This window comes from Kockiozyma suomiensis (assembly GCF_038497685.1).
Source record: "Kockiozyma suomiensis strain NRRL Y-17356 unplaced genomic scaffold V2V93scaffold_1, whole genome shotgun sequence".
Taxonomy (NCBI): Eukaryota; Fungi; Ascomycota; class Lipomycetes; order Lipomycetales; family Lipomycetaceae; genus Kockiozyma; species Kockiozyma suomiensis.
Window position 1 is genome coordinate 550,699 of NW_027117664.1, and position 22,906 is coordinate 573,604.

Here is a 22,906-nt window from a genome sequence, read left to right on the forward strand (position 1 = left end):
TCTATTGAGAGCCATCTCTTTATCATATATTACGTAACAGTAAATAAAACGACGATAAAAGTGATTGAAAAGCCACATCCATCAAATAAACTACGGTTTAAAGTCACGAATATAGGATACAAGACACTATTTATTCCAAATATAACACTAAAGGAAAATTTGCTTTTGGTAAATACTCTCCACATAAAAAAACAAAGAGCAATGCAAAAATACAGTAATAAAAAATTTGCACTTTTTTCTTTCCAAATCACAAAATACACGAAGACAAAAAACACACAACGCAGAACTATATGTTACACAGAGCAATAGCAACAACCGTATTCAGATTATCAAAGAAAAAAAAAAAAGAAAAAAAATAATATAAAGCATGAAAGGCCAAGATCAACACCAAAATTTGTAAGTGCGATAGAAGAAGTTGCGCTGCTTCAGAGCCGCACGCTCGGCGCGGAGTTCCTCAATCAAAGCAGGGATATCGACTTCGCGACGGCCAGTCACGAGATCAGCGGTCGAAGGCTTGACAAATGCAGGACGGAACCAGATCTTGTAGAAGATGTAGAAGACTAAGACGACTGGGGCGGCGAGGTATGAGACAAAGAAGTCGTAGGCGTTAGGCTTGCCTCCGGTAGGCCAGACGGCAATCCAGAACTGCGCAATGAGGACGAGAACGTTGAGAAGAAGACCAAGGTAGGAGCCGATGATACCGGGGTGCGAACGGAAGGCAAGTTCCTCGAGAGAGTGGCCCTGAATCTTCCAGGCCCTGCGGAAGAGGATGTGAGCGAGGCAGATGGATCCCCAGGTGAAGATCGAGGAGAGACCAGAGAGCGCAAGAAGCCAGTCAAAGATCTGACCTTCCTTGGGTGACGCCGAGACGTAGGCAAAGAGACCAAAAACAGAGGTGATGATGATTCCAACGAGAGGACGACCAGACTTGTCGACGTAGCCAAGAATTGCCGGCGCCTGTCCCATCTCGGCAAGCGAGGCGAGAGTGCGCGAGCAGCCATAGACAGATGAGTTACCGACTGAGAGAACAGCGATCATGATGACGACATTCATGACCGAAGGGAGACCGCTGATTCCGGCGTTCTGGATAGCAATGACAAAAGGCGAGGCGGTGGCGTCGACAGAGGAGGCACCGAGCAAATGGTCGTCATTGTACGGCACAAGCAGTCCGACGAGAGTGAGCGCGACGATGTAGAAAAGGGTGATACGCCAGAAAACCTGCTTAACAGCAGTGGGAAGAGTCTTGCGCGGGTTGGCAGTCTCGGCAGCCGCAAGACCGACGAGCTCGGTACCGGAGAAGGAGAAGGCGGCGGTGACAAAGACAGAGCAAAGGCCCTTGAATCCGTGGTGGAAAGCGCCGGGGTTGTGCCAGTACTTGCCACCAATGTATCCGCCGACAGGACCACCACCGCAAGTGAGGACGATACCGAGTATGATGAACGCAAGAACAGCGATAACTTTGATCATGGAAAAGACAAATTCTGCTTCACCGTATCCCTTGACGCCAAAGAAGTTGATGACGACGACGACAACCCAGAAGATTGTGATCCAGACAGCGTTGTTAACATCGACGTGCCAGTATGCGAGGGTGATTGATGCCGCGACAAGCTCGAGCGGAAAGACGACGAGCCACTGCAGAGCGTAGTTCCAGCCCATGGCGAAGCCCCAGGCGGGGTCGATGAAGCGGGTGGAGTAAGTCGAAAACGAGCCGGCGACGGGGAAGAGAACGGCGAGCTCACCAAGAGCATGCACGACACTGTAGAGCATAGCTCCGATGAGGGCAAAAGCAATCAAGAGCGATGCGGGGCCACCGTTGGAGAGAGCCTTGCCGGAGTTGACAAAGAGACCAGTACCGATGGAGCCACCGATGGCGATCATTTGCAAATGACGTCCCTTGAGCTTGCGGGCCAGAGGCGAGGCGGCAGTGCGCTTCGCGGCGGCCTCGATGTCGTACTCATGGCCCGAGGCGGCAGCTTCACGGTGGGCGAGGTAGGACTCTGCGGGTCGGAAGGAGTCCTTGAAGGACTCCCAGCGGCCGGAAGGGGCGACTGCGGTTTGGCCGTAGGTGCTTGAGCCGGACTCGATGGTTGCCGTGTACTCAGGCACCTCGCCGGAGGTCTTGTAGACCTTTTCAGACATTTGTGGAAGGAAGATGGGGCGAAGGAGAGGGGAAAGGATTAGGCACGCGATGAGGATGACAAGAGACTGCAGGACGTGGGCATGGGCGGGTTATATAGTTTGACAAGGAGACAGAGGCAGAAAAACAGAGCAGTGGAGAAGAGGAGAGGATCCGAATAAAGTCTCGAGACCGGTACCGCTTGGCGCAGGTACCTGAGTCGTGTCTTGCACGAAGCATGCGATAACTCCCCACCCAGAGGCTCTACACGAGTATCATGTTCTCACTACAATGCACCATCTACATTTACTGAGATATCTGTTGTATCGGCAAGCAGCGCAGTCTTTGACTGCTGCCAGCACCCTCCGGTTCCGGCGGTGATCCCAGAAGTACGCGTGGCTTCGGTGGCGCATGCACGGCCGCTTCACTCTTTGTTGTGCGGTCGCTAAGAGACACCAATTAACTCAGTAGACCCCGAAACTTTGATAAGCCACCGCGACACTCCAACGAGATGATGTCGCAGAGCGTTTGTACCTACGCCGCTGATCTCATTATCGAGGTTGCCCTCTTGACTCTCGAATGACTCTCTAAGGCCCCATCTACAGCTGCATGAACGGAACTGGATCTGTTGCAGGGTGCATCTGAGCACGTGTTGTACATCACGACGAAGGTGGAATTAAGCCAGAATTCATTTACTCACTGAAGTATATTTTGCTCAGAAAGCAACAGCTTCTGCTCGCCGTGATTGGTCGTGCAGCCTGGCTTATCTTCAACTCTATTGCTAAGCGCGGGAGTGGAACGAGAGCAGCGGAACCGATAGAGTTAGATGGCTGTTTTTGTCGACTGATGGCAGCGGGCGGAAAAATAGTTTCATCTCGCGCCGGGAGTGAGGAGTTGACCTCGACGCGAGTGTTTGTCTATCTTGGTAGCAGAAAGTGTGAAGCGTGAGGCGGTGTGAATTAGACTGCTAGCTCGAGAATACTACATGTATGCGTGTGCGTGTGACCGTTGATGATGTAGCTGGTGATTGAGATCGTGAATGCGCTGCTTCGTGATGGGGGAACTCAGTATTATCGTCTTGCTTGCGATTCCTATTATTCTTCTCTTATCACCGTGTCGTGCATGAGCAGTAGTCCCAACAGCATGTCGTGAATAAATATCATCTTTGGAGAAAGGAGGGGGTACTAATCTAGAGTTTGGGTGCTATCTTCAATCTGCAGAGGCGACACAGCTCATACTATATTGAAGTCTATGGTGCCACATCCGAAAGTCCAGTTTAACGACAGTCGTCTATTTACGTGATAGCCTTTATTTTCATAACGAATTAGTATATATCTACTATTAAAGAAGAACAAAGAGTATATACAAAAGAAAAGACTGCAGCAAAAGTAAGTTCGCACGGCACCAAGTCGAATTGAATGTGGCGTTGATTTAGCTTTCGTGATGGACCAAATGTCACTACGTAAGTTTCCAGTATCAGCTCGGGAATCGCTAGTACTAGAAGTACTTGAAAGAAGGTAAGCATCCACACTATTTTTCTTTTGTTTTCGTGCAGATGCAGCTGACTGAGCAACAGTAATGGGAAAGAGAGTACGAGAGTACCCAGAGCACGAGAGCGCGAAAAGCTCAGGGGCTACGTCGAGGGCGGTGGCGCGCGCGACACCGTCTACTGATCTGCTAATTGTGAATAGTTGATCAATATAAAAATGATAACTGAATTTTATGAATAATAGGTATCTGTATTGTGTAAATATAGATAGATATAGTTATGGCTCATAATGATTTGAGTCTTCTCCGTATAGCATACGACAGACGAGGTTTTGACAAGCAGCCAGAGAAGAAACTAAATCAGACTGAGACTTGAGACGAACGCCGCGAGGCGTCCGTTTCACTTTTCTTTCACTTTTTCTTTCTTTGTAGTGACTTGCTATGATGTAATGTGTACGTAGTTTATTGGATCTCTCCCGTATGATATCATCTTTTATGTTTTTATGTTTTGTTTTTATGTTTTAATTTATGTTTTTTAAATCAATGATATATGCAGAGTAATATAGAGCACAAAAACTGCATTCTTCATTCTAGAAGACCCTCAGCACAGGCCAGATTAGTACAGAAGCACACGAGATCTAAGCACATTGAAAAGTAAAAAAACAAATTCCACTAACTTCCCACATTTAGATCTAAAAAAGAAAACAAGCAACTTCTCTGGTTTTTTTTTCATTCCCGTTTTATTCTTGAAATCATATTTTGCAGTAGAATAATTATCGTCTTTCTCTTTACGGAATAGCCCATTATTCCACCTTTCATTGCTTTTAGTACGTGCTAGTTCTGTCGTGCAATTCACAATCGTTCACTGCACTACTTCAAACTGTTTCCACATCTCTATCGTTTGATGTAATTTGTTTGGCGTGGCATTATTGCCTATGGCTAACTGTGTCCGTTTTGTCAAGCCATTTATAGAATTTTTACACGTTCTCAGCATGTATTTTTTTTTTTGGCAATTTGTTCTGTTTATTGTAGATATATATCTTTTTTCTTATTTGCTCCCTCATTTAGTTCCAGACTAGTTCATATTGAAGGTAAGACTGAAGATTCAGAAAATTCGTGAAGTACATTAATGCAACGAACGCCATACGGAAAAAATTTCTTCCCCGCAGCGCGCCACAGCTGCACTGACCCAAATTAGACGCAGGAAAAAAAAAAGCTCTATAATTCTTTGGGGGCACGGCGCTTTGAAGAGGCTCTAATGTCGGCTATCAGTGGGAACATGTAATGATTCTTGTCTTTTATGGCAAAGTACTGTAGTATGTTGAATTATCAGAGGCTGAATCTCTTTTCTTTTTTTTTTTAATCTCTTTATTGGGTACTGGGCCGCTTTTCGTTTTCCGCATTAGGTCTTTATAATGTAACTCGAGAATACTTGCTGTTTTATTATTTTGTAATATAATAATTATACGTATGTTTATCTCGTAGATGTAATAATGCAAAATTATATGACTCCTTCTCTTTCACACTTATTCTGTATCGCTGCCATGCATGTTTCTTTCCTTCAATAACTACTTGTAATCTTGTATCATGCGCAATAATTAGTACCTTCCGTACTCATCTAAGATACATTTCTGTAGTCTTATTCATGCAGCTAATCAAGGAGACCGCTAATTACCGTATTTTGAACATCTAGGAAGAAAGCTAATCCGTATAAACAAGCAACTAGTTCAAAATAAATGTCACGCCACTTGGAGTGTCGCTTTTGTTTGAATTACTATTCACAGCGCACAACTAGAAAACACTACTTCCTAGCCACTCAAAAGAAAAAAAAAGCCAAACACCATCACTCTTTACACGAAAACCCAGGCCGCCGCTCTTCTTCTGGCGTCATGAGCTGTCCATGAAATTGCTTTCTGTAATCATTATAATCAAAACTTGTAGCCCTTTGCAGACTTCCGGGTCTCCAGTCACTAAACCTTCTTCCACCTTGCGACATACCTTCTCCAGGTCTCATCGTGTCTCTTGCGCTATTCCCATCATTACGAGCAGATGAAACAGCGGCCGCCGCCAAGTCTTTAAGAGCCAGATCTTCCTTTTGAGCACTTTTCCTTCGCAGGAGCTCATGCTCAAGCTCAAATGGTAAAGCAGGCTCTTCTCCCACAGGTCCGGGAACCGAAGGCAAAAAACTCTGCCGGGTCTGCGATTCATACGCGGGTCCTTCGTCTGGCTGGTCGACGACACTCATCGAATGCGCGTGTACGATCGAGTCACGCTTGTAGTGCGCGGCAGGGAATTGCTCATATTTAGATTGAAGTTCGGTCGTCGATTTGGGAGCGTGTTGTGATCCTAGATGGAAACTTTCTAGTTGTGCACCAAGAGCGGTTAATGCACCTGAAAGAGGTGATACCGATGTTGTTGTTGACGCTGTTACTGCGGTTGCTGCTGATGCTGCCTTTGTTATTGTGGCAGGAGCGGAAGTCGTTTGCTGTGGCGGAGAAGGTGGTGTCGGAGAGCAAAGCTCGCAGCGCTCTTTTGCGCGCAAAGCAGCCTGCTCATAAAAGGTCGACGACCGACGATCCAGTGGCCGCGGATGAAACGACATCTGAGACGATTTTGTCGACAGATCCTCACTAGACGCCGACTCTGCAATCGGTAAATCGCTAGGTGCGTATGACTCTATATCATTGTCTACACTTGATACCGAGCCGTCGTTTTGCGTATTCAAAAGACGCTTTATGCTCTCGCGCGCGGGCGAGAAAGTATAGTGCGTCTTATCGTAGACGGGGACCTCTTTTTGCCCTCGCTCATGGCGATGACGATGGTGCAAATGATGACGAGACAGTAAAGTATTATGCGACCGTTCTTCTTTATTTGTGTCTTCGTCTTGCTGGGGATGCAGCAAATGCGAGAGAAAAGGCTGCGGATCGTATAATCGCCATTTACTATCAGGCACCGACGCCCGTCTGGCATTAACCGCATCTGCACCTTCATGCGCGCCTTCCACAGGCGGACTCGCCGTCGCCACCACCGATCCGAAAACCGATCGACGATGCTGTATTCCGTGAGGTGAAAGCGGTTCCTCGCGACTCTTGCGCCGGCGGTGATGGTGCAATATATGTCCGCCTGCTTGCCCGTGGCTGAAGGATGGCTGCGACGAGTCGTCGGTTAGAGATGAGTCTGACTCATTATCGGACGGCTCAGCAGAGGAATAACCACTGTTGAATGAGGGAACTGGGACAGAGAGTAGGTAGCTCTGGTGCGCCGTCGGCGACGAGGAAGGACGGCGATCTGAAGGAGGCATAGGAGACGATGCTGATCGTGCGTTGTCAAAATATGACATCTTTAGAAAGTACCTCTATATTTTCGTTGTCGCAACTATGCAATAAGTTACGAAAAAGCAATTAAACCATTCGAGGGTAAATAGGTAGGAGATCAGGAGAGAGAAGGAGCTTCAGTCGCATAAACTAGGTAGAAAGCGGACAGTGCGGCGGTAGTCAAAATGACCAGGCACGAGCCCGAGGTCAGTCCAGAGCCCTGACGCCATGTTCTGAGTTGGCAAACAAGTCAAAAACACCGCCCATCTTACTCGAAATACCAAAAGAGACGTCATCAATGACTTCATCAAGCATCTGCTAAGCTCGTTGCTCACGTCAGATAGAAGCGATTTTTATATTTATAGTTATCATCGGCAGATAAAATTCTCGCAGCCGACGTCACGTCATTTGCGTAAACTTAATACGCGGTTTGGCCTCTTAGTTTTGAAGTTTTGAGAGGGGACGCGAACAGGTTTTGCTCGATTGGTAATTGTTAATGTAAGCAAGGTTTTGTTAATAATTTAGGGGTTTATCTGCAATGTAAATGATCTCACTCTGACTTGTTTGAAGACGGCGCTCAATTTTTATTCTTTTCTGATCTGGCTCAGGTTCTTTGGCACGTCATTACAGAAGATTGGCGTCTGCAAGAGAGAGTATCATCTCATATCAAGTGCACTGATTCACTTAAACAAAGACGCATAGTCCAAAGACCATCAGATCAAGATTTGCTATATCCCAATTCGAATCAAAAGCAGATCAATAGATAATTCCTTTTTTTACATTTAGGTATCGGGCGACTAAAGGAGATGATTGGTCCGAATTTTGCGTACGAGCGACATGCTGGGTTTTTTAAATACTGTTTAAAAATTTTACCACAGCAATATACGCCTACGGATACGACGCGACTGGCAATTATTTTTTTCTGTATATCAGCGCTTGATTTACTCGGAGTCATTCCGAATTCAGAGGAAGAAAATTTGAATCCAAATTTTGGACTGAAGAAAGTGACCAAAGACCAAGTGGAGAAATGGAAAGACTGGATCTACGAAACGTGTTTGCTACCTTCTCGCGCTGCGTTCAGGTGTTCGCCGGCACTGGCATTTGCAAACGACTCGTCATCTAAGCAGACGTACGACCCGGGACATACCGCTGGCACTTATTTCGCGCTCGCGACATTACTTATACTGCGCGATGACCTGTCGCGAATCGATCGTCCGGCAATGATGCGCTGGCTTTGCGCGTGTCAGCGAGACGACGGCAGTTTTGCAACAGGCTTACTTGAAACTGACAGTCATCATGGAGAATTTGGTGGTGAACATTTTGGAGAGCCGGATCTACGATTCGGGTATTGCGCCGCCGCCATACGCTGGATCATCGGTGGCGACTTGTTATCGCAGCGAGGTCTTGCACCAGATATAGATGTAATAAAAGCTCGCGCGCACGTGCTCGATGAGTGCGTTACATATGATGGTGGGATGGGAATGGGCGGTATGACTGAATCACATGGGGGACTTACATATTGCGGAGTTGGAATGCTAGATTTATTGGGAGGGGCAAGTGATTCACTAGGTGATGGAATCGATGAGCTTGTGCGATGGTGTTTGCTGCATCAGACTGCGATTTCTGACGAGGATTTCTCTGGTGATGAGCAAGATGAGGATGATATGGTTGATGGTGAGCTATTGGTGGGGTTTAATGGACGGTTTAATAAACCGCCAGACACATGTTATTCGTTCTGGGTCGGAGGTACATTAGCCATGTTGCCTCTTCAAAATGGAGTCAGTAGCCTGGCACTTTCTGACGCACGTCGTAACGTGTCGTTTCTGCTTTATAAGACGCAAAATACGCGAGTAGGTGGATTCTCAAAATGCGCCGGTCATCATCCAGACGCGTTGCATGCGTACCTTGGCATTGCCGCATTATCACTATGCGCAGAGACGGCGCGGAAGGCCGGAGATGATGATGAGGTATGGGAGTTATTGAAGGGGTTGAAGAAGCTCGATGCGGCGCTGTGTATTTCATATGATGCGAGACAGTATGTCGAGGACTTGAGACGCCGGTGGTGATGTATATAGACATGAAGCGACAGACAGCAAGCGAAATTTATAGACATAAGAAACAGGTAAAAATTACCATAACAATTTTATAGATATTGGAGGAAGAAAAGTATTATTGAAAATAAAATTAGAGAGAAAGTAAATCGAAAAGGAGAGCTGAAAGGGAGCGAAATTGCAGAAATACGCGAAAAAGTAGATGGATTTACATTGCAATGAGAATGCCTGCGTTAAACGCTGCAGGATATCCGAGTTTAGAATGATTGACTCTGGAAGATAGTGCTCATATTTTATTTCTGTTATCATGAGATGTGTGTGGAGAGATAACAATTTGGCTAGAGTGGAGTTTGTCAAAGTGAAGAGAGTAAATACTGCGTTTGACCATAAAAATATGAAATGGAGTTAGTCTATCAGGGATGGAATGATACTATAATTGAATTACATCAACCAAACAGAGAAACTCGGGTATCAGAGATAAATATACGATACAGTGATGAGTAGGGTACTGTCATATAGACCCTAGATGGCACCGCCGCCCCGCATGCACGGCGGCAGTAAATTCTGTTTTGCGGTTAGCGTCGATGCCCACTGAAACAGTAATTGCATTAACCGCTTTGGAAGAGAATTGAGATTGAGTTTCTGATAATGTCGGTGCAATGGATGCTGATGCTTGCAAGAGAAGGAGAATAAAGGACAATTATCTTTTCACGTGCGAAAGACTATTTAAAGGCTAATATTAATCAATATTACTAAAAACTTGAGATGCAATGTATATTAATGAGAGACAGAAAGCAAGAGATGGCGACGCTGTCAGGAACAAAAATGTCAGTAGTTTTGACAAATCCAGAACCTGGTAGTAGGATGAAGGTTCTTCTAGTGCCGTAGATCATGCTACATTTGCCAAAACTGCGCCAAGTAATTTTTTTTTACCGAGAGCAGGTGGTATTGATAATGCTATCGATGGCGTTATTGGCAATGATATTGATACCGTCATCGAATAGATTAGAAAAGATAAAGGGCGGAGCAAGCGGAGATTAGACGATTGCTGCGCACAAGAAATGTGGTCTGCCAAACTAGAGCTTAACCTCTCTGGATTGCGCAATGCTTTCCAGCTTTATTTTTGTATGCCTATCAAGGTCCTTATTACTATCTTATCTGCTACAGCGTCATAGCCGCGTTGAGTGGCTTAATGAGTTGGAGAGAAGAATAGTTATGTAATTTACATAAGCAAGATAGAGCAAACCCTGCCTAGAGAAAGTCAGCTCAAAATTTTGATATATAGCCAATAGAAAATTATCATTCTAGACTACTAAATGCGCAGCAGTATCATGTCTACGCGCTGCTGCTGCTTCTTGTTACAGCTGGGCAACAGTGCGATAGAACAAATAGCTGCGGTGCCGGGCGCTCATATGGTGGGTGGGCAGACAGAAAACGGCGCACTGGCTATAGAGCGTATAGAGTAGCATAGAGCGCAGAGACAATAAAAGTTAGTCATCGGTATTGAATTGATATTTTCCCCAACTTTCGTGGTGTTTTGTACTTTATATCTGCCGACCTGTTATCTTCATTCTTTAGTGATCTTGTTACTCTTTATACTCTTATGGTCTCTCGGTGACAGCCAGCTGCGCTCGGCAGCCGCCAATCGACTAACGCAGACTAGTACTCTTTCGCAAACTTCCGCCAGAGCTATGAAAGTTTGACTTTCGCTCCGTGCACGTGCTGCCTTACGCCGTCTGCTTCCTGCTCGGTGCCTGCGAGTACCAGGCAGAGTATGAAGAAGATGGCAATTATCTAGTTTATTGGAATGATGTAAATGACAGCAAAGCGTTCTCTATTCTTAGGTCTGTGGCAGCACTTTGTGAGCCGTAGACTTAATAGGCGCAGCGCAACCTGTCAATCTACTTGTCCTCTCTACGTCGTACTCTTAACCTCCTACTCTTCCTCCTCTCTATAGCATAAAAATTTAGACCCCGCCGGCTACCTGGCTCTCTTCGAATTCCTTCTCACATCAATACTAGCAATCCTCTATCTCGTGCTTCGTCCGTCCTGGCAAAAACGGTGGCGGCAGGTGACAGGTAAGACAGCTGGACCGTCGCCGTCAGGTCAGCTGTGTACCGCGCCCGAGCTTATTAGCACAGCAGCTCGGGTCAACCTCTCCGCATCGACTCCTGCTCGGCCTGGATTTAGCTCCCTCTCATTTTCTCCTATTGCTCTTCTCTTCCACTGCTTTCTCTTCCTCTGCTCTCTCTTCCTCTGCTCTCTCTTCCGCTACTCTCTCTTCTTCTGCCCTATTCCCTTTTTCTCCGACTATCTTCACCAATGGCGCGCCGCAAATGAGCACCCCGCTGCCCCTCGTCATCGGCTGCTCCGACCCTAGAGGCCTGGATGGCACAGCCTTCACCGTCTACGTCGGCTCGCATATAGATCTCTTGGCCCGTCCTCCGCAGCTCGTCTTTGCGCTTGCGTTTGCCAGCCTGCGCTGTGCCGTCGCCATCGCGCGCACGGCTCCGCCACCCCAGCAACACCCTTCCTCGCCGCAGCCGCCTGCCTTTGTGCATTACTTTACCCTCACTGCGCAGCTACCACAAACTCCAGACCACTGGGCTGGCCAGCGCGTTCCCGTGTCTCTCATTGCCGAAGATATCCATGGCCACGAACTAGCTTCCCTTCCCGTCGAGAGTTATCTCATTTTATCCTCTCATCAGCACCAACAGCTACAGCAACCACAGCAGCAGCAGCAGCCTGTCCTGCCACAGCTGCGCAGACCCTCATACGATTACACTTCGACAACGTACTCGTCTCATCAACCGTATTCCTCCTACTCTCATCCCAATGACTACTCTCAATCACCGCAGCAGACTCAACAGACTCAGCAGCAGCAGCAGCAGCAGCAGCGCGAGTACCTGCAGTATCCTCACTCGTCAGCATATACTACTCTCCCATCGCCCCACAAGCAGCCTACCTTTGTACAGCAGCAGCTACAACCACAAGTTTACGCCCCCGAGTCTCTTCCTTCTATCTCGTCTTCTCTGCCATCGACGTATAATCCAGGCCCTCCTCCACCGCCACATCTGCAGACTCCTTCTAGCTACCGCTACCACGTCGCTCAGACAGAATTGCAGCAACAGCAACAGCAACAGTCACAACATCCACAGCAGCAGCAACAGCAACAACAATCGCATGCGCTCTCACTTCCGCATCCACCGTCAATAGATACTGGCTCGGAAGACGTAAATAGTCCGCTACCCTTCCTTATTCGCACCTCTACCCTGCCTCCCTTCACAACTCCAATTGCAAGCTCGTCCGCCTCACCAGCATCAGAAACTCAATTACGTGCGCCTCATCGTGCGAGCCTGCGAATCCAATCCGATCTCGACGCATTAACGCGCAATTGGCGCAGTGACGAATGGACAGCGCAGCGGCGACTCATAAAATTTTCGTACGTACAGCACGGCGCAGTGATTCGAGTGTCTGCTAGCCCGATGAGTCAGTCCGAGTATGTCTCGAGTGTACCGGCTGTGACTGGCAATGCCCTTTCTCAGCGGCGAGGCGAGGGAGAGTGTGTTATCTCGTGCGTGTACTGGGACGAAAAAAAGGAGCACTATGCCACTTCTGTTGATTGCATAGCATTGCTTGAACAACTGGTGTCATCGCGCTTCACTGTCGAAGAAAAGAATAGGATTCGTAGGAATCTGGAAGGCTATAGGCCGCTAACGGTGTCAAAAGGCAAAGCAGAGTGTGAGCAGTTTTTCAAGTTGATTATGGGGTTTCCAAGTCCCAAGCCGCGGAATATCGAAAAAGACGTTAAAGTGTTTCCGTGGAAGGTGTTAGGACCGGCACTGAAGAAGATTGTTGGAAAATATGTAAGTTTTTCCTTTCTACTTTGTTTTGTGAAAATCGCACTGACTTGAGATTTTATAGTCGGCCAGTTATTCTCATGAATTAACGTCGGCGTCAATGTCGCAGGAAAATTTTGTACTCCAGCCACCACCAACTTCAATAACTGTTGCTGCCGCGGCACAAATACCTGGAATTAAGCAGGATAATTACGTTCTGCGCCAGGATGCAAAGAATAATCCGCCACGTGTGGTGTCATCATTGCCCGTTCTCAAAAGCGTGGGTGTCAATGGTGGAGGCGAGCAAAGTGCAGAACCTAGTAATAGTAATAGTTCTGGCGAGAGGATATGGGAAGTTGGCGAATATTTTTCGCGATGAAGATGAAGATGAAGATAAAAACCAAGTCTCAGATTTGAGCAGTTTTGAGGATTGTTTGCGAAGAGTCATGAATGTGTATGTTTATTATAATTGCTTTTTGAAACGAGTTCTTATTTGCTTGATCGTTTAGTTAGTTTTTGTCTAAGCTGTTGCTATTTTCATGGATTTTCTTTTTTTTTTTCGGCCGATTTTTTTTCTGTTTTCAATACTTGGGATCAGGTGAAGCTTTTACGCAAAGTACTGCGATGAATGGTTACTTGCATCGAGGTGGGGAAAGGGAGGAAATGCCTTTACAAAGAGGAGACTGAGAATATGGTTGTGTACGAGTAGTTAATGGATTACAATGTAATATACTAAAAAGTGCTAAGAATACCCTGATTGTAGAAAAATAAATATAAAGTAATCATAAACCAAGAAAAATTTAAAAAATACAAATAAAAAGGAATATAAGAAAAGTAATAGAGTTAAGAAAAAGATGAATAAACCGGTAGAAAAATATAAAGCAGAAAAGCTTTTTTAACTTCTGACCCGACAAGCGAGGCGCAGGCCTTGCGAGCTGCTGGTCAACGCATAAACCAAATTTGCGGTGGCTGCTCTGCTGCTTCAGGCAAAAGAACAGTCTGGCTCACAGCTGATTGAGTTGATGGTTATTGGGAAGATAGAATAGCCAGTATTTTATATCTGCTTGGTCTCGTAGTCTTTGCTCTCGACTCGACTCTTTGGCAAAAGTGCTTGAGTTTATCTTTGTTTCTTCTGATATCCCATCTCATCTCGCCTAGTCCTCTGTCAATGCTGATGCGATACTCACATCTCCCTCCCCGTCAGACCATCACCTTATGGCTCTGCAGTCATAAACCGGTATCTCTTTCCGGCATACCTTTCCTCCTTGCTATTAAAATAGGATATCCTCCTCCTCATATTCGGCTCCAAAACCACATTCTACCCTGATATGCCTTTGCTCGTCTCTGAATTTACCTCTCTAGCCATCAGGCTGTCCGCCGTAAGCAGAATTTATGCTCCTGATATCCCTCAATTGCATGCTCTCTTCATTACTTATCGATGGATGCCCGGTTACTGATCTCTTTGATATCCTTAAAATCTACAATGGTACTCCTTCTTGGTCTCACGTCTTTAAACGATTCCCTGTATTATTTGCTTTTTCTTTGTTTTTTCTATATAAGCACAAAAATGGCGCACTTTAAAGCTGGCTATACATGTGAAAGTTGGTATAGCTTACGAAAACGTGCCCTTCTTCGACGACAAAGCTCATAATAAGAAGCTGAATGAAAATCTGGTGTTATATTTATTTTGTTCGCTCCTGTTGCAGTTTTCAATTCCTCTGCTTTCTTTTTTATATTTATGTTGGAGAGTAGTTGGTGGTTTTGCATTTGGTTTTGTGTGAGGTTTGTCATTGAAAAAATGTTAATATCTGCGAAAATCGTAATTCCTTACCGAATTCTCAGAATTCAAGTTCTTACAGTACAATTATCTCATACTAAAGACTAAAATTACTTGCGACAGTCAGAGAACCTGTCCCTTTTTATATTTGCGAAATATGGCAATGCATTTATGCTGGTTCGGAATAGCCTTTCGCGCAATTTTTTTGTGATATAGAGCATCAAGTCGATAGGCACTGAGTTATAGAATGTCGTGTGATCAGTGAGTTAGTTTAGCCAGCCGATATCCTGTGAACATGGCTTTCAAACAAGCCAGGCTTTGGCCAATATTAATATGCACTGAGCGTTTTTGAAACCTAAACTTCAACAATGACTCAGCTGTTTTATCTCTTCTGTAACTAAACCGACAAAAAAAAAAATATATTTAATAAAAAAACCAATAAAAAGGATCGAAATGCCTTAAACTTTGGTCTGCAGTAACGAGGGCAGCCGGGTGTAAATCTTGACCCACAACGAGGCAATCTTTATCTCCATGGCTCCTTCTCTCGCTCCTTCAGCGACCGACAATTTCGCAAACTCTTGTCGTCTTTGTTCTAGTTTAAATAAAAATGGCTTTGTTCTCTTGCTGTTTCCTTTTATCTTTTATACTGCTAATTCAACTCTTTAGATTCCTAGAGAAAAAAAAAAAGAGGAATGACTATTCGCATTTCTCCCCAGCGACGAGCGACATTTGATGATCTCGACCTATTGGAAGTTTTCAACCAGAACTGGATAGGTCCTGCTGTCGAAGATATCCCTGCTCACGTACGTGTTTTTGTGTTGAATGATTACTGCTCCGAATCCCGCAAAGCACTTACCTCATTGCTCGCCAATGTATCTGAGAGTATTAATGATGATGAGTTTGTCAAGCTATGCTCAGAGAAGCGCGAGTTATGTATGCGACGCTGCGCAGAGTTGAGTGACATTCATCCTGGAATCTATCAGATTAATAGTTTACTATTATCAACTCAGAAAAGTCATTTTTTAATTGAATCTGCCGTTGAGTCAGGGTGTTTGGCAATGACAAGTCATTTTGAGACGGAGTCTGCGCACATATGGACCGCCGACGCCGTAATTTTTCGCTACCGGCCGACCGCTCTCTCATCATACTCGTCGGAAGGAGCTCAGAGTAAGCATAATGACTGGAGACGAACTCTTCACTTTCTGTGCTCACTGGGAACGAAAGTTGTCGTGCTGATTGACTGTGCTCATCATTCTATTGCTCGTCAGCATGCGCACAGAATGTCTACCTTCCTCGATTCGCTTCCTATGTTTACAGATTGCATGACTGATAAAAGGAGGCGCTGGACCGTATATAATCCGGTGCCGGGGGGCAGTTCGCCGTTTGACTCCGCAACAGCGAACCTGCTCGATTTTAACTGCGTCACCTTTATCCTTGGGTCTACGGCCGTAGCTATCAATCGTGGGGACACAGCACTAACAACAGGTGGAGGACGAGGAGTAAGTTGTCTGCGGGAGTTTTTAGAAGGGTTTGCGAGGACTATGGAGTGGGAGAGGAGAAGTAAGAGGCGAGCAGGACAATATTGATGAGAAAAAAAGGAAGGCTGATCTGAAAGATACCCAATTTGATTCATCTGTCTGAAAATACTATATCTATATTTAATTCTATTACTTGCTGAAAATCTGTATATCATTATCTGACTTTTTTGATTCTAATTCTTATATATCTCCTTTTGAAGATGAGATTTTGAATTTGTTCGCCTATGACTATGCACAAACTTAAGATGCATCACGCTAGCGATGCGCACGACCTTTCACTTTCTTACTACTACTGTACAGCAGCCGTCAAGAGCCGTCAAACAAAAACCCAAGAATCTTAGCGCGCATTATCGGAACTTAAAATTTATACGCTCACACTTTAATCAGCTTGTGGTAATATGAAATCATTAACCAATTTCTCTGTTTCGTTGCTTATTAGGGATGTATGTGTAATAGATACCCACCGTTTGTACAGACCGTTAAGAAAGTAAGCACATCTGTCTGTTTTTGTCTTGTCCTTCTTTCTATTTGATTAAGAGTTTTTGATAGTGAGTTGCAGCTAGATCTTAGTAAATAGGGTTAAAATAGAAAAAAAAACTCTCGTCTTTTATCTTTAAACTAATTTTTAAAAAAGAATTTAATAAACCCTCTGCGGTAATTTTGACTGTACAGAATTATAGAAAATTAACTGCTTGACGAGATAATTACCTATATTAATTATTATAATGCGATGCAGTTCTCTTTTTTTTTATCTTTCTTTTCTATATTCAGTGTTTTATAATGAAGTCCTCATCTTGGTTGGCTGTATACAAAGTATCTTGCTGGTACAACGAACAAGATTCTGTCTCATTTTAATTGAATTTTACTATTTACAGTATTGTCTTATCTGCATTGCTTGATTACGCTTTTAAAATATTCTTTATATATGAGCATAAATTAAATCCTCTTACCTTATTTAAACTTCAAATGTCAGCTCTTGCCAAAATTTTATTCTTACTAATAAACTACGTAATACACTCTCGCCTAGTTGAAGATAGAAAGCTGATTAAGCGTTGCGACCGAGTCGTTGTTCATTTCGTTACACCTCATGAGTGCTCGTCAATGCTTGCTCCTTTTCTTTACAGTCTCTTAGAGTCTCTGAAGTGTGAAATTTGGGCTTTTCTGTAGATTGCTCTTTTTAACTGATAGTTGCGAAGGTGCTGCGCGGTTCGCAGGCAGTTTCGCAGGTCGTTGTGAATGAACTAGTGCACATATCGAGCCCCGCTCTCTCCTCTTTCTCCTCGTCGTCTTCTTTTCTTGAGCACGCACTATGCTCACTTCTTCAGTCATGTCCAATAACCTCTCTAGCTCTGAGCGATCTACCCTCCAGTCTTCTGCTTCTGCTTTAACAGCTGCAGCACCAGAAGACAAACCACTGGCCTCCGCCTGGGCCCGCTTCAGACACTCGTTCGGCCCCAACGACATATACTCCACTGCGCTTGATGCGAAGCTCCCGGGTGGTAAATATGACGTTGAGAAAGCGACGGCCGAGTCGCCGCTTGCGCGCCGCCTTAAGGGACGGCATTTGCAGATGATTGCTATCGGAGGATCTATCGGTACCGGTCTATTTGTCAATTCTGGGTGCGTGCCTTTTTTTCTTTCCGTTTCACAATCCTGAGGTATAGCTGACTTTTCCGTAATTCAGAAAAGCGCTTTCAAACGGAGGCCCCGCTTCATTACTTATTGCTTTCGTCCTTATTGGATGCATGCTCTTCAACGTCGTTCACGCCCTCGGCGAGCTAGCCGTCCTTTTCCCCGTCGCCGGCTCATTCGCATCGTACTCTTCGCGTTTTATTGATCCCGCTTGGGGTTTTGCCATGGGCTGGAATTATGCTATGCAGTGGCTTGTCGTATTTCCTCTCGAACTTGTCGCCTCGTCAATCACGATCCAGTACTGGCGCGTTGACGTCGATAATGCTGTCTGGATCGCTATTTTCTGGTCCCTTATCGTCGTTATCAATTTCTTTGGCGTTAAAGGCTATGGAGAAGCTGAGTTTGTATTTTCGCTGATCAAAGTGCTGGCCGTTATCGGTTTCATCATCCTCGGTATCGTGCTTAATTGCGGCGGCGGTCCTGGCGGTGGATACATTGGCGGCAGGTATTGGCATGATCCCGGCGCATTCAACAACGGCTTCAAAGGACTAAGTTCAGTGTTTGTGACTGCCGCATTTGCCTTTGCGGGAACAGAATTAGTCGGACTTGCTGCTGCCGAGACTGCCAACCCGCGCAAGACTCTTCCCTCTGCTGTTAAGCAGGTATTTTGGCGAATTACACTATTTTACGTGGTCGCGCTTACAGTTATTGGTTTGTTGGTGCCTTATACAGATCCTCATTTATTGGGGTCCAGTCATGTTGATGCGCTTGCGTCTCCTTTTGTAATTGGTAAAAAAATTTCCCTCGTTTGTTGCGGCAGAATAGACTAATAGTCGATTATAGCGATTATGGACGCTGGGGTCCGTGTGCTGCCGACGATCATGAATGCCGTCATCCTCATCGCCGTTCTCTCGGTCGGTAACTCGGCAGTTTACGGATGCTCTCGCACATTAGCCGGTCTAGCTGGTGCAGGACAAGCGCCGCGTTTATTAGCCTACGTCGACCGCGCTGGTCGTCCGTTAGCTGGCATTGCAGTCACTTCAGCATTTGGACTCTTCGCCTTTGTTGCCGCGTCGGATAAACAGACCGAAATATTCAGCTGGCTTTTGGCACTTTCTGGTCTTTCATCTATTTTCACCTGGGGTTCAATTTGTCTGGCGCATATCCTCTTCCGTCGCGCATGGAAAGTACAAGGTCATTCTCTTGACGAACTCGCGTTCAAGTCGCAGTCGGGCCTGATTGGCTCTTACCTTGGATTATCTCTCAACATTCTCGTCCTTATTGCGCAATTTTGGATCGCCGTGTGGCCGCTCTCGGGCGTGAAACCGTCTGCTTACAATTTTTTCATCACATACCTCGCATGTCCCGTCGTGCTTAGCTTCTTCATAGTCTACAAAATATGGCGACGAACATCATTCGTCAGATCAGATGAAGCAGATTTGGTGTCTGGAAGACGCGAGATTGATGTCCAGGCTTTAATTGATGAATTGGTTGCTGAGCGAATAGAGTTGAAGACAAGGAGTTGGTGGTTTAGATGTTATAAGTTTTGGTGCTGATACCATTCTCTGTGAATATTATCTACTTTCTGATTTCTGATTCTGTGGGAGTTTTTTTTTTCTTTTGATCTGGTGCTCCTGTTTTTCTGCTCGTTATATCTGTTTTTAAATTCTTTGTTTGCTCCTGGCCCTATCTCTTCTCTCTGATGCGATTCGATTCTTTTGTCGATATGATTTTGATATCCTTGTGCTTTTGCTTGTTTGATTTTTACTTTTTGCCAAAGTCTAAATTCGTTTGTGAGGTACCTGGTATTATAAAGAACCGATGTCTTAATTTTTTGGGATTGTTATTGCTTATGCATTTTATCTTCTTCCGTGTCGGTTTTAAGACGAGTAGCTATTTTTTATAGACCTTGAAGCATTTGTTGGAGTGATGGATTTTTCTCTGCTGTACACAGTGTGTATTCGGTCCCCTCGCTACATCAATTGCATGTAAATATAGGAAAATGCAATGAATCTTGCAAGAACTTGTTTAGATCGATTATTATAGGTTGGTCATTTTCATACAGTGGTATAAATTACTCGATTGCTAGCAAAATTACTGAAAAATCCCATTCACGCTTTCTTTATCTTTTTGGTAGGGATGTTTAATCAAATATTCGACTTTTTCTTTGCTGTAGTTGTTAAGAAATTAGCTATAGGGTAGATAACTAACGCTCGGTTCCACAGTAGCTGCATGTGAAATAATTTACTTTACAAATTCTGTGAGTATATCTTAATTTATATCATATTGTCGAGGTGTCAATTCATGTTGTTTGAAAGACGGCTATTAGCTAAGATAAGCTGTATTGCCTGATCAAGAAATAGTCATAAATAATATGTATCCATGTCATATCATTTTCAAAAACACAGACACGAGCGCGCTTAAAAAACCAACAGATCAACAAATCAGCAGCGATTTATTCACAAAACTCGCTTCTTATCCTCGAAATCGGAAATCGACGATTCGTGCACGTCCTCCTCAGTAATCCGCTGCTCCAAATCATCACCCACCGTTTGAGCCTGCAGGATTTGTAATTCCTGCGCGCGTATATTCCTTCTTCCTATGCGAATATCGCGTCTATCAAGTAAGAAAATTACTGTGACGGTGACGACATGCAATGCGGCTGTGATCACGCTGAAGGTGAATCCCTTCTCAAAGCGCGGGGCTTTATAATTGGGAAATGTGAGGATAGGTACCCAGGCTAGGAATACTTGACCGATACAGTTCATTGAAGCTGTGACTAGAGAGCGGACTTCTGGATCATCTTTAGTAATATCTGAGGCCCATGTCATTTGAAAATTATTCATAGAATTAGCTACACCGGCCACGAAAAAGGCGAAGATGCGTGCGCCTTCGGCGACGTCGTAGACACGAAGAATGATGGCTCCGAGGAGCGTTAGTAGGGTCGTGATGAGGCAGGGCGTAAAGCGATCAAGCGTCTTGTCGGAGTAGTATCCTCCTACCAAGGTCGAGAAGATTGAGACTGCCTTGACGACGGTCGGGTAGCTGTTTATGTTTGCGACACTGTACTTGCCTGAGGCCTTGAGGTACAAGTTGAATGGGGTGCCGGAAAAGTATTGATTCTGATCGTAGAGACACCAGGCAAAGACAAACACGTACCAATGCCAATTCATAAGACATTTCTTGAACAATCGCTTATAATTGACTTTCTTCTTGTCGACTCTTCTAATTCCTTCGTCTCGCATACGCGCCATCGTGAGATCAATATCCGCCTGCGTCAACCACCACGACGGTTTCGTATATTCCGGAGAATTAGGAAAGAACACAAACCCAATAATAGCACACGGAATCGTAATACAAAAGCACACGACAAACAACCATCGCCATCCTTCTAGCCCATGTGTGCCGTTCAAGTTGGTGTAAGTTGCGACCTGCAAGTATCCGGATATCATACCACCAAGAGGTGACGCGATCGTATACAAACTGATCCGCACCCCAATTTCTCCCCGACGGTACCAACTTCCAATGATATAAATCAATCCTGTGAATGCGACGGTTTCGCACCCGCCAAGGAAAAACCGACATACATAAAGCTGCGTAAGATTTTGGCACCACGCGCAGCCAAATGTGCAGATTCCCCAAAGAACTTCCATGGTGGGAAGAATACGTTGGATAGGTAATCTTGTCAGTGCGAAACTTGCCGGAATCATAAAACTTAGGTAGGAGGCGTAGTAGACGGCCTGCAAGTAATTGAGGTCATTGCCCCCCAAATTTAAGTCCTCTTTCATGCCTCTTTTAACACAGTCAGTTTACTTTCTTCCAATCAGATTGAAAGATAAATAAGACACTTACGAGACATAGGCATTAGTCAACGAGTTATTATCAAGCGTCTTTGAAAACGTGGACAGGCATCCAAATAACAATATAGACAAGTCCAGCTTGAGCAACAGCTTCTTCTCCGCTTTCGAAGTGCCGGGTATATACCAATTGACTCCTTCCTTCAATTTTTCCCATTTAGTCTTCTCCAGAACGACCCCATCATGACTGTGAATCACGGCCGTCGTCGTCGTCGTGACGTCGCGGGATTTCTCGTCGATTGCCATGCTTTTAGCACGAAAGACCTGGATGTGCTTACAAGCGAGAAAAGAAAAGAAACTTGGGAGGACAGCAGTCAGACAGCTATATATTTGACCTCTCAGCCAAGAGTCGAGAGCCCCTGATTTTGACAGGTTTATCGCTGCGGAAAGTCATCACTACGGAAGACAGGGCCGACGCCGATATTCGATACCAGAGTTTGAAAAGTAGGATAGAGGCACGGAGATTACTCGGGATAATTCCTGTTTCCACAACTTTTTATCAAAAATCTGCTCATTTCATTTTTTTAGCAATGCTAAAGAGGCTCGGTGGGAGAAAGTTCGCTGAGGTAAAAGAGATAATGTGTGGGCGATAGCGGAGGCGGAGGATCTTACCGTGCGCTATTGTTCTAACGTTGCCAGTGCGCGCGCATTGGCTTTCATTATTTTTATTATTCTCAGCGTGAGTATTGTATCAAATTGGAAAAGAGAGCATTCATTTTCGTCTTTAAAAAATTTACACTTAATAAGACTATATCAAGAGATCGTCAAGCCTTAGATAAGAACTAGCCAAGGAACATGCTAACCGATAAATGAATCAGTTGACGTTAACAAATAGCTTACTTTCTCCTAAGCGAACCTTGACCATCTTTTCTGAATCAAATTCAAATTCAAATTCATGCTTGAGCCGGAAGCTCCAACTTGATCTTGATACCCCTGATATATACGGGGATAAGAATATGCTCGGTGAAGCTGGGTGAATTTGGGATGGAGATTGGAAATCAGTGGTAGACAGTCTAAACCGTCGCCTGGCTTAACAGGATTTTGTTCACTAGAGGGATGAAAGAAAGCACGGATGGATGAATGTCACTTGCCTGTCGCAGTCTCTTATCGTGGGATTCTCTGATAAGACATTCAACTGTCAAAACAATCATTTTAAACCATCCTTTCAATTGTCTTTTTTTTTTCTCAATTTCACGGATTCAGGAATGTACGCATCTCATTGCAACTAAACAATATGTGTCTAAGCTCTCAAAACGCAAGGACCATAATCTGAGCTTCATCTTAATCTTGATCC

At 44.9% G+C, this 22,906-nt stretch overlaps 7 protein-coding genes across 7 annotated transcripts; 4 read left to right on the forward strand and 3 right to left on the reverse strand.

Annotated features, from left to right (window-relative positions):
* Positions 1-115: 115 nt before the first annotated feature.
* Positions 116-2,449, reverse strand: V2V93DRAFT_362363 (amino acid permease-domain-containing protein). The gene has a single exon (XM_066908331.1). The coding sequence runs from the start codon at positions 2,137-2,139 to the stop codon at positions 382-384; it is 1,758 nt and encodes a 585-aa protein (XP_066768482.1). The 5' UTR covers positions 2,140-2,449; the 3' UTR covers positions 116-381.
* A 2,585-nt stretch (positions 2,450-5,034) lies between these two features.
* V2V93DRAFT_362366 (uncharacterized protein) lies at positions 5,035-7,289 on the reverse strand. The gene has a single exon (XM_066908332.1). It carries the CDS (start codon positions 6,942-6,944, stop codon positions 5,448-5,450), a length of 1,497 nt encoding a protein of 498 aa, XP_066768483.1. The 5' UTR covers positions 6,945-7,289; the 3' UTR covers positions 5,035-5,447.
* Positions 7,290-7,334: 45 nt separating this feature from the next.
* V2V93DRAFT_12499 (terpenoid cyclases/protein prenyltransferase alpha-alpha toroid) lies at positions 7,335-9,016 on the forward strand. Its single transcript, XM_066906785.1, has one exon. It carries the CDS (start codon positions 7,725-7,727, stop codon positions 8,982-8,984), a length of 1,260 nt encoding a protein of 419 aa, XP_066768484.1. The 5' UTR covers positions 7,335-7,724; the 3' UTR covers positions 8,985-9,016.
* Positions 9,017-11,305: 2,289 nt separating this feature from the next.
* Positions 11,306-13,187, forward strand: V2V93DRAFT_356174 (uncharacterized protein; the record flags this gene model as incomplete). The annotated part of the gene is made up of 2 exons (XM_066908002.1): positions 11,306-12,835; positions 12,894-13,187. The coding sequence occupies 2 exons, from the start codon at positions 11,306-11,308 to the stop codon at positions 13,185-13,187; spliced, it is 1,824 nt and encodes a 607-aa protein (XP_066768485.1).
* A 2,090-nt stretch (positions 13,188-15,277) lies between these two features.
* Positions 15,278-16,171, forward strand: V2V93DRAFT_377420 (uncharacterized protein; the record flags this gene model as incomplete). Its single annotated transcript, XM_066911914.1, has 1 exon — positions 15,278-16,171. One exon carries the CDS (start codon positions 15,278-15,280, stop codon positions 16,169-16,171), a length of 894 nt encoding a protein of 297 aa, XP_066768486.1.
* A 1,279-nt stretch (positions 16,172-17,450) lies between these two features.
* Positions 17,451-19,311, forward strand: V2V93DRAFT_389434 (amino acid permease-domain-containing protein; the record flags this gene model as incomplete). Its single annotated transcript, XM_066912360.1, has 3 exons — positions 17,451-17,743; positions 17,808-18,544; positions 18,599-19,311. 3 exons carry the CDS (start codon positions 17,451-17,453, stop codon positions 19,309-19,311), a joined length of 1,743 nt encoding a protein of 580 aa, XP_066768487.1.
* Positions 19,312-20,038: 727 nt separating this feature from the next.
* On the reverse strand, positions 20,039-22,189 carry V2V93DRAFT_362382 (major facilitator superfamily domain-containing protein). The gene is made up of 2 exons (XM_066908333.1): positions 21,608-22,189; positions 20,039-21,547 (listed from the first exon to the last, which is right to left on the reverse strand). Exons 1-2 carry the CDS (start codon positions 21,856-21,858, stop codon positions 20,215-20,217), a joined length of 1,584 nt encoding a protein of 527 aa, XP_066768488.1. The 5' UTR covers positions 21,859-22,189; the 3' UTR covers positions 20,039-20,214.
* Between the last annotated feature and the right edge of the window lie 717 nt (positions 22,190-22,906).